At 39.2% G+C, this 11,066-nt stretch overlaps 1 protein-coding gene across 11 annotated transcripts in view; it reads right to left on the bottom strand.

Annotated features, from left to right (window-relative positions):
• gpatch8 (G patch domain containing 8) overlaps nt 1-11,066 on the bottom strand; it is a 30,332-nt gene that overhangs the window by 12,765 nt on the left and 6,501 nt on the right. For 3 of the 11 annotated variants that reach the window (XM_039824049.1, XM_039824051.1, XM_039824043.1), the window contains exons 2-4: nt 9,649-10,681; nt 6,019-6,037; nt 3,083-3,155 (exon numbers count right to left, since the gene is read on the bottom strand). Coding sequence is in view for 6 of the 11 variants with exons in the window: in XM_039824043.1 (XP_039679977.1) it covers nt 3,083-3,089 (7 nt within the window). In the remaining 5 variants the exon portion in view is untranslated. Of the gene's footprint in view, nt 1-3,082; nt 10,682-11,066 lie in introns of those variants that run through there. The other 8 variants (XM_039824050.1, XM_039824042.1, XM_039824047.1 and 5 more) reach the window with 6 other exon arrangements.

Below are 11,066 nucleotides of genomic sequence, written 5' to 3'. Positions count from 1 at the left end.
ATATGACTGCTCATTGTTTCAATAAAACGAAAGACATGAAAATCACTGTAGCCTATTTTAACACAATTCAAACTGTGCAGAGAAAATTATTTCTACCGGTCATTCTGACCGGAGACCACTAGAATTTTGGGTCGTCATTTATTTTCGGTCAATAACCGGTAATTACCGGACAACAGAAAATCAGGATATATAGGTATGAGTGACATACAGCAATACCTGCCTGTTAGACTATTTCCACACTGAGCCAAATAAATCTGATACCACCATTTCTTAGACCAGACTAAAACAGTAGAAAAAGATATTCTATTATTTATTTGATTCTAAATGTTTATTATTTCTTCTTCTTACTCCTCCTGTTTTGATCAGCAAACAAAATCAAGCATCACAGCCATCATCAGGTAAACCACTGTTTTGACAACACCTGCCCCGAATGAGCACATATACACTACACACACATATATACAACTGAAAATCCCTGAACCACAAACACAAGGAAGACATGGACTTTTCAATAATCTAACTATGCTGCCTATAAATTGAATTAAACAGCACAAGTAAAACGCAGATAACTTGTCTTTTGATTTAGTGAATTTAAGAAACTTACATACTCATATTCCTAGCTCTGCATGGGCCCCTATATGTCCATGTCTAAGACTGTAACTTGTTTTTAGTTTGGGTGTGTGCTGCAGACATGTTTCTCATTCAAATTCTGATATTGAGCATCTTACTGCTGGGTTTACAGGGAGAGCAATGCACTCAAGCAAATGTTGCAATTGAGCAACAAAGAGAAATGAAGTGAATGAAAATGACTGCATGAGAGTTATATAAATTTAAGATTTGAGTAGGGATGCACCGAAATGAAAATTCTTGACCGAAGCCGAATAAAATGAAAAACCTGGCCTAAGCTTAATAACCGAATGCAGTTTTTTCCATTTATTGCCAATTTTTCATCATTGCATTAATTAAATAGTCAAAATTTACTTTTTACTATGTTATCTTGCTTTTCAAAGAAAAAAAATCAATTACAAAACTACAATTTACAAATATTTATTAAACACTGAACATTTTAACATTCCAGCAGACACTATACTGACTGACATCAGTGAGTGTGTGGACATGGTGTATGGTGCGTGGATTGAGTAGAGCAGGCTACAAGTGCTTCGATGTATGGGAAAAGCGAGAGGAAAAAAAAAGGTAGCAAAGACGGTGCAAGTTAACCGTGAACAATAAAACAAGCTTCTCAACACACGGTTGCTTCAACTGTTGTCAATACTGCCGCTTCTCGACCCCAGTCTGGACGATGACATGAGATGCAGCGTCTCTCGCTGTCGATGCTTGTGCATGGAGCAGACGAGTACCTAGGATCGGAATAGTTAGATGTTGTCGTTTTTGGACAGTGCTTCCACACTGCCATCATGTTTGCTGCATTTATAAAGCGTGCGCGCCTCTCACTCTACGCTGGTTAATATTTGATCGCATCTTTAAAAACTTAATTGTTTGGTCAAATTTAGTCAGCCTGTTCACTTATTTGGCAAAGCACAAAAGTACTTTTTTTGTTGCCATTTTTGGCCGAATAATTTTGGTGCACTAACATTCGGTGCATCCCTAGATCTGAGGTTAAAATGGTATGTACCGAGGATAGAAAAAGAACACGATGAAGGAGGTAGACAAAACTTAATGCCAAAAAGTATGCAGAAAAACAAGCTCCATTCTTAGCAAACTGCAAGGACTCATTGGCCTGCCAGGAAGAAAAGAGAGAGAGAGTAAAGATACTGATGAAAGAGGATGAAGAGACAGGACAAGGCTCAGTGGAAACATGCCAAGGCTCTGCACCACCACCTCTGAGCCAATGAGACTATGAGCATAGGGGGGGTTGAGCTAATGAGGTGCTGACGTTAGCCAAGACCCACACACTCAGCTCTGTTCAGCCTGCTCCCACTTACAGCAAGTCAATATCAACTGGGCCATACAATTACAGATGCCTCCAGAAAGTAAACCTCTTTAATGCATCTTTCTGGTTGAAAGCTTTCTACATCTGACAAGAGTTACATCATTATGCTTACAGAGCATTTTACTGGTACCACTTTCAAAACAGTCTAAAGATATGACATCCACGATCTTAAATAAAAGAGAAACGTCTAGTGTACATATAATGTTGATAAAAATAAATGTTATACAGACTAAAGAGATTGGACAGACATCGCAAGTCTAGCAAAACCTTAAAACACAATCCAAACAGACTCAAATTCAGACTGTCTAGGGTACCTTTGTTCTGGATTAGGTCCAATGTCTTTGCCACAGGGGCCTGTTCTGTAATTGCAAATACAACTGACCCAGACAAGGCCCAAAAAAGGTCTTGTACATTGCCCGTTAATTCAAGTGCTTTGCGTAGAGTGGATAGAGTTCTGGCTAACACGTTTGCTGGTTTGTGTTTCCAAAGTCAACCATGTGCTCTTCATTATGACTTTTGTGACACTGCCCCAAAACGACTCATGTCTTAGAAGAGAAGCAACATTTAGCTCCTGTAACCAAGATATAAACCTGCAGATTTTATTTAGAATTTTTTATTTTATTTTTTTTTAAATCAGGGGTTCAAAGTAAGATCTGGAAAAGGGCATCAGCAATCCATAAGTACATACTGTAAACACTTTCTAAAGCTGGCTTAAAAAAATAACTGGATTTGAACAAAACTAATCAAGCCCACTTCAATCTGCATTGCTGTAAACTAAATGCATAATTGAAAGACAAATAAACACTACAATCTCCCAACCCCCAGGGTCCCTGACCTCAGCCTTAATCCTTTACAAGGCCCCGGAAACATTCGCCTCCCTCTTCAAGTTCGAGGGAACAGCAGCATGAGAGCAATAGGAACAAATGGAATGACGTTTGTTTAAATAAAAAAAATATTTTACCCAGCAATAGACACAAAGGGATAGATTAGAGAAAGGAGAAAAGAAAATTTACTGACACACACACACAAAAAAGAAACTGGAAATGTGAGGGGAAAGAAAATGACAGAGGGTGATGGCTCAGTACCACCAGCATACATTTAACATAGGTGTAGAGAAGAGTGAGTCCTTACCCTGCATGGTTTTGCCAAGACCTTGCCCCAACTTCCAGCCATGTTTCTGAAGCAGCCGGTGCCCGATGTTATCCTAGCAGAGAGAACAGAGGAGAAAAAAACCAAAAATATTCCAATAATAAGAGAAGCTTTTTCCCGTTGGGTACTGGTCAGAAACAAACAAAACAAACAAACAAAAAACAAACAAACAAACAAACAAAAACAAAATAAAACACTCAGATCACGCTATCATCATCAGCACAACCACCACCACCATTATTATCGTCATCCACATCACCTACAGCGTGTACTATCAGTGTCTTCCAGCACAAGGAGTGGTAAGGGGGGTTGGGGGATAGAGAGTGGGAGACTGAGAGAAAGGGTAGGTTTTCCACTATGATTAATACATCAGGCTATGTGTAGCCTGTAAACTACAGGATACCCTCTACAGTAGGAGTGCAGTTTCTAAGGCAAAGAAATTGGGTATGAGCATTTCTACCTTTTTTTGGATGATAAAGATAACACATCAAGTCACATCCACTAACTGAGAAGTTAAGAGGAGTGGGAGGAAGGAGGGGGCAATATATGTATCACACACGCATACATATATGAACCACCACAGAGCAAGATCTTAGTACACAAAAAAGTGACACAGAACAGGTATGGAAATCTTGCATTAACAAAACAAAGACCAGAATGTCCAAGCTTGCTGTGATTTCGTAACCATGACAAGGGGAGCATCATGAAACATATGCAGCTGTCACAAAAAATATAGCAAGAGGAAGAGACAGAAGTGGAGCTAGGGGGCCTTGGATTACCATTACAAGGCCCAGGGTGGACAGAATATGCACAGGGATATGTGGGTGTGCAGGTGAAGAGAGGGAGACATTGTGTGCATGTAGCCCCATTAGATATACTAGAAATAGCTATTGTGCATGTTTTTGAACACCTTCAGCATCTCTAGTCTGTTATCAATGGTCTGACTCTGATCCCAACCATGTGAACAATTTTAAACCATTATATACAAATGTATGCCTCTAATTTGTTCATTCATAGATATTACAATTCATATATCATTTAAAAAAAAAAAGAAAAAAAAAAAAAACATACTTGGCAGACTTTACCAAACTGCAAAGTACTTTTTAGCTAGCATAAGATAAAATAACTGCAGTGACGTAATCCGCTTTAAAGTATTAATTTTCTGATTTTCTTTTAATACTAATGGTTGCTATGGCAATATATACAAACACTGCACATGTGGACAAGATGAGGCAAACTGATTATGAATCAAAGAGGCAAGAGAGTTGTGTGAGAACATACACAACAGAAATTCATAGCACACTCTGGGGCCAAATGTGCATGTCTGAGACATTTATATCACTAGTATGGGTCAGCAAGAAAACAAAAACATTAAGTGAAATGCAAAACTCTCCCACCACTACACACTACAGTACATCCTCAAGCACAAATAAACAGGAACAATGAGATTTCTGAGTGTTTTTCTGTTGTGATTATAACTATTCCAAGCTTGTCTAACATTCACCAGAGTGCTGCATTCTACCAAAAGAACATACAAACCAAACAAAAAGGATATTTATAATCACAAAGAGATTGACATCAACTTTCACAAACAGAAAGTGAAGGGGTTGGAACAAAACAGCATGCAGCTTTTTGTTAAAGAGTTTTAACAAAAAGGATCGTCGGTGTTAGTAGCGCACTGTGAATGGTACACATACAAAAGGGGTGGGGCAGTGGGGTGGAGGGCGGGTTAACAAAACTCCAACTGTGTTAGTCTTGGGTGGATCAGGCACAGAGAGGAAGGTGATGGCCCAACAGGGCTCAATTAGTTCTCTTTGACAAAAGAGGAGGTTCAAGACGGGGGGGCAGAACAGAGCAGGCTGAGCCATGGTGTAGGTGAGTTTCTGGGGTGGTGGAGGTGAGCTGGGCTTGAATAGATTAGTGCATGTGAAGGGGAGTGGTAGTCAAACACACAGCACACACTGCATCTCCGCCCACAAGGTCTCATTTGGCGTAACCTTTTTGTCAACCACTGTTGGTATTTCAGAGCAAACTGTTGCCTTCCTTTGCCCTATTTTTCTGGAAGAATTAAAGTTTGTTAGTTTTAAAAATTCTACCATCATGAAGACTAGGATAAATAAATCTAAAACATCTGGCTGATGTTTGCCTCCCAAGTGAGTGGCTAAACTACTTCCCTTCCTGTTTCCGTTGAGATAAAAAAGGAATCCGTGCTAGGCCTCTCATGGTTGCAAGAAGATGGCCTGCCTGTATCAACTCATAACTGGGACATTAAATGCTATATTAACATGCTATCACTTTGTATAACATGTCCCTGCTCCATTTTGTAGGAAAACACTGCAGAATTTGCTGCAGTGAACGCCTCCCCTCCCACCATCACTGGATATACTTCTGTCCCTTACTGCAGTATTATGGTGCAACACTCTACACATGAACATTTATATTGACTTGGCTTGGAGAAAGGAGGAAATTAATATGCACCCTGAACTAGGCGCCTGAGAAATACTCTTGCTCAGCCTCTACATAATTCCTGTTAGCTGATTCGTTTATTTTTCATCACAAAAGTCAGCAAAGTCTGACCAAGGGCTGTATAATGAAATTATCTGAAAGCTTAAAGAACATAAGCCCTACATGTTTCCTCTTACAAAGCTTACGATTTAAAATTTTATTTTTATCTTAGTGAGATTAAAGCAATATTAAAAAGAAGGGCAGGTTGGATGAGGCACCAGTTGCAACTGCTGACACTAATAAAGATATTATTTCAAAATGGGCTCAGCAAAGGTTAAAGGGCTGAGATGAGGTGCAGACTGCGTGTTGAACAACAGATGAGTGCACCAAAAGAATAGACAGACAGACGGATGAAAGCAACGACGGCGAGTCCAACAGCAGTGCAAGTGGAGTGAAGGCATTTCCATACGAACCTGGCTTTAAAATACTGGGCTGTCAAAAAAACAGTCACACGTGACACAACGTAAGAAACCAGCCAAACGCTTTCAACTGCAATTCTTCTTGCTTCTCTAAGGTCTTAAAAATGCAAATCTCTCTCTGTTTTTAAACAAACATAATACTTTATACAAACAGAAAAGGTAGGCATGTCAATAAATCCAATAACTGACTGTTAATACAGGAGAGAGAAAAATAGAAAAATGTTATCCAAACAAAAGAGATCTACAATAGGGGGTGTTTTTAAAACTGTGCACTGTGCCATCATTGGCACAGTGCATGGCAAAAGAGATGGGTAAGGGAAGTGATATGCAGGGGACCCCACCTAGAGACCTCAGAGTATTTAGGAATCATATTGCTTCAGTCTATGCAGCCATTTATGCGTGTACAGTATGGTTGTGTTTGTGTGTCCCTGTCTGGGTAAAATAAATTGCTCCTGTTCAGATTACCTAGGAGGATGTAACATGAAAAAGGCATAACAATCCACAGAAGTGACTAAATTTAAACTTAATTTTCTTTGGTTGACCACTCTCAAAAACATATGAGATTTTCACACATTCTGAAAAAAACAACAACAACAGACAGGCTCCTTAAGGATCTGTCTTGCAAAAAGTGGGCTGCTGCAGTAACTCATCATACTCTGCCGTGTTTCCCTGAGTTCTTTTGGCAAGCGTTGGTGGAGGACAGGGCCTGCTGTCTGTGGCTTCTCATAAACTCTTGCAGCTCCCTTGTGTAAGGTGCTCTGTACATTCCTGGTCAGTCTCAGCTATTGCAGGTGTGACTAAATAGAAAAAAAACTGTCTGTCGTCAAAAGCCAAACACTTAAAACAGAAGGCTCCTGCTTCCCAGTAAATGGTGGTGTGGATGTGTCAGATTGAAAGGTGAGGGGATTAAAGATTTCCTTAACTAAGTGAAGGGGGAAAATGACAGAATCAGAGTCCAATTAATATAAATGTTTAAGTATTATTTAAAAATACATACTTACCTCATAATTCTGAAGGCCCAATTCATCAACTGGAAGTTTATCAAAGTGTAGTTAAGTTAAAAACACTGAAGGCCAAAGTTAAAAGGGGTCTCCAACATCTTTAAACAGACACTGTAACACCCATTGAGTTTGAAGTGTTTTTTTTTTTTTTATTGTTTTTCTCCACTCTTACTCCATCACTGACTTTAAAAAGAACATTTGGAGGGCCTCAGCAATTACTTTGAACCCATCACCCCTGCTGTTCATTGGATTGACTGGTGCAAAATAGAGAGATTTCAGTGTTGGAAAAAAAATGTGGGTCAGGATATTAAAAAGGAGTGTGTCTGACCCTTTCCTTGTGTTCCTCTTCCCACCTAAGGTGAGAAGTCAACAGTTATAAACAGCTGTGTCAAATCATGTCTGGCTATAATGCAAAAGGCTATACACTCTCCGTAACATCTGATACACTAATACCTAAAATGTCCCCCATCTGTGGCACTTAATTTGACGTAATTTGAGTAAGAGATGATTAGTAATGACTACAACTTGGATGAAAAGAAATACACAAACGTTTTACTAAAACAACTCTTCCTGTGGTACATGAGTTTCTTTGATTTCTGGTATGTATGTGTGGTTTCTGTGGCTCTGAGGCTGCCCGCTGCATATCGCTCTTGGACAGGGTCAGGAAGGGGAGGGGGTAGGTTGGAGGGATTGGAAGGGGCAGAGGACGTGGAAGGGATGAGTCTGGGAGGAAAATTGTAGTAGTGATTAGGACAGAGTGTTGAGATAAAATAGTACTGAATGCTACCAAGTTAACACATGCAATGCAAAAACAATGTTAGAGAGAAAGATCAAAGACCAAAAGGGGAAAGACAGAAAGAGTAAAAAGATCCCAATAAAGTACCACAGACCTCTAGCTGCCTATAGATCACACACAACAAGTGGCAGGGGAGGAGCGCTGAGAAGCTAGGCCGAAGCATTCACTAACAGATCTCAGATGTAACACTTGTGGCCAACTGCCAAAGGTTTGCACTACGAAGGCCTGTGTAGTGTACCTAACAACATGGTCACATACTGTGTGTCAGTCTATGTGTTTTAACATTTAATGTAACGTTTTAGTTATCCCTCTAAGTGCACCGTAAATCATACCTGGATGTCTTTTTTTAGGCTGAGCAGGTGTAGATACATTTCTCCTCGTCGGCTGTGAGGCACTTGACTAGTATGTTGTAGGATGTACATGTTGCCTTTGAAACAGGAATTACGTCATTATGAAAAACGCACCAGATGTCACCAAATCTTCTAAAATATTCTTTAGGATTAAATGATTTGCTTGGTGGCAAACTTTCATGTTTACTTGCCTGTGGATAAAAAGTCTGCCACCTTCTTCTTTGGGCATGCACTTTCCAAAGAGAATATGCAAGGTGTCTATTACTATTGGTGACAAAGTGACAGCAACTCAGATTTTTCCACTGATGTGTGAAGAGCTGTGTGATGCTGCAGCGCAGCCCTCAGCGCCCCTCCTCAAATAATAGCGCAGGAGCAAAAGAGCTACTCAAGCCAGGTGAGCAGGCCACATCTCTCCCTTTCTTTTCTCACCCTCCACCACCCACACACAGTGGGATGCTTGTGTGCCTGAAATACTCAACCAGGATATACACTTTTTATATTCTTGGTTCTAGCTATGGAAAACACATGTTCAGGCTACAAATAGGATCATTGTGTGAGAAATAATAACAAGCAGGACATATGACTATCACCATGACGACTGGATTTTGCTGCTGCTTAAAAACTCAACAGGATTGGTAATGTTCATTTGTAGCCTACAGCTCTTTTCAACAATATAAACATTATAGATTTTTGCTATTGATAGAAGTGCTCTGAATGTTTTAGTCTCATATAATATATGTCCTTAATAAAATAGTGTTTTTTAGCAAGCTATTATTTCAGTTGTATCTTTTTATTTTCAATTTAATTGCGTTTATTCACAATTCAAATATCCAATTTACTTATGCTACAAAACAGCCATGCCAATTGCTTAAATATAGCTCTCATTGAGGAAAAACATGTTTTTTAAATTTGATAGGCTTTTAATTATTTATCGATTATTGATCATTAACATGGCTGACGACTGATTAAGGAATCTGTCAAAAATGTGCATGGATATTACATCAATGTTCAATGCATTCATTTTAGATTGTAAAAACAACTACACTATTCTTTTGATCTATACCTGGTTGCTTATCCTATCCGAATGGCTTATTAAGCACATCCATAATGTTGAGAGGTGACTCGACACTGTAGGTAAGAGGAGTTTGGGCCTGCTCACCACAGTGCTTCAGAAACAGGGGGATGGAGAGAGTGGGAAAGACAGAAACAAGAGAGCTGCCTGCACTATTATCTTTGTGCCTCTTCAGCGAAAAATGCAGTCCCAGTTGCACAAGCACCATGCCAGCACAGAATGACAGAGGGTACTGTACACCGAATCACTGTGTAATAGGGAGGGAGCGAGAGAGAAATAGAGGTAGAGAGAAAATAGATGTAGATTGTGACAGTAGTGAAACAGAGAGAGAGAAAAAGACAGTCAGAGAAGCGTTACAAGGACCCTAAAGATAGGAGTAAGAAAGCAGAGCGTGCAAATACAAACCGGGTCATTGCTGCTTAGCTAATAGGGGCCAATTCGCTGCAGGAGAGAAATGTCGAACACCCCAAGTTGTGTACAATAAGATAACTGTCCTATAGACACAAACACTAACACAAACTCTAAAACTACATAGACACACACTCATTCAAAAACAAATGTAGCCATTCACACCATCTTATGTGCACTTTATCGTTTGCTAATTGGAGTGGAATAAGCACTGCCCACTTTTAATTAACAGAAAAATTTGAGTCACTGCAAAATAATCAGATATATAATGTAAACTCTACCTAATCGGGCTGTTTTTAAATCCAAATCTGTCCTGCACCATGTGCATATTCTTGTTTAACAGGGTTTCATTTATGATAACACCCCGCTGAATATTTTAAATCCGTGAATCCATAAATCAGAGTGGTTAAACAGGTAAATCACCAATACAAATATAACAAAACTACAGGGCTCTGTACAGCAACTTTCCTCAAAGCAACTATATCCAGTATGCAGAACAGAATCTTGTCGTTTAAAATGGATGAACAGCTAGAATATTTAGAAAACAGCCTTTAATGACAGTGCTTTATCCACTCCATGCTTTCAGAGTCATCTCCTCTCATTGTGCTAAGATGACTAACAATGACTAATGGGAGACTGATACAAAATTCAAATGATTATCTGTAAGCTTTACATAAAACAAGAAGATCTAGCATATACATAATCATTTTAACTGTCACACAGAAAATGGAGTAGGCAGAGGACATGGGAAATGGCAGGGACTAAAAGGGTATTAATGGACACGAGACAAGTGATTCTACAGGTTAGGTGGCAAGTGTGTTCAAGAAAACACTGGATGTATCTACATGGACATAATGAATGGAGTAAAAAGGTGTGGTTCTTATTCCTCCCTGGAACAATCATCCACTCTCACAGCTGGTCCAATGGTGCGAGATGATGTACGATGCCTTACCGATTCGATGGGCTTGTCCAGGGACGCCTGTTCCAGCTCCAACTGGCCCTCTTCATACTGGTCGAAGTGATTCCCACCCTAAGCGACACATTTAAAAGCTTTAGTTAGACATATATAATTTAGTCCTGCTTAACTAGTAGGAGGAGCTATAATAATTAGTCGATTGACAGAAAAATAATTAGAATCAGTTACATTGTTTTTCAAACAAAAAGCAGAGTTCCAGACAGTTCAGACAGTACAGAGGATTAGCTGCTTTTCTCTGCCTAGTTTAAAAGTAAACCGAATCTTTCGGTATTTTGCGTATGAGTTGGGCAAAACAAGCAATTTGAAGAAATTGGGAAAATTGTAATAAAACATTTTTCACAATTTGACATTTTAAAGAACAAAAGATTAATAGAGAAAACAATCAACATATTATTTTTTTTTTTTTTTAAAGAATAATGTGTCACAGCCCTAATAGGTA

Source organism: Perca fluviatilis, chromosome 15, assembly GCF_010015445.1.
Source record: "Perca fluviatilis chromosome 15, GENO_Pfluv_1.0, whole genome shotgun sequence".
NCBI classification, from domain to species: domain Eukaryota; kingdom Metazoa; phylum Chordata; class Actinopteri; order Perciformes; family Percidae; genus Perca; species Perca fluviatilis.
The sequence above is the reverse complement of the archived record's forward strand: the minus strand, read 5'-3'. Positions and strand labels throughout refer to the sequence as shown.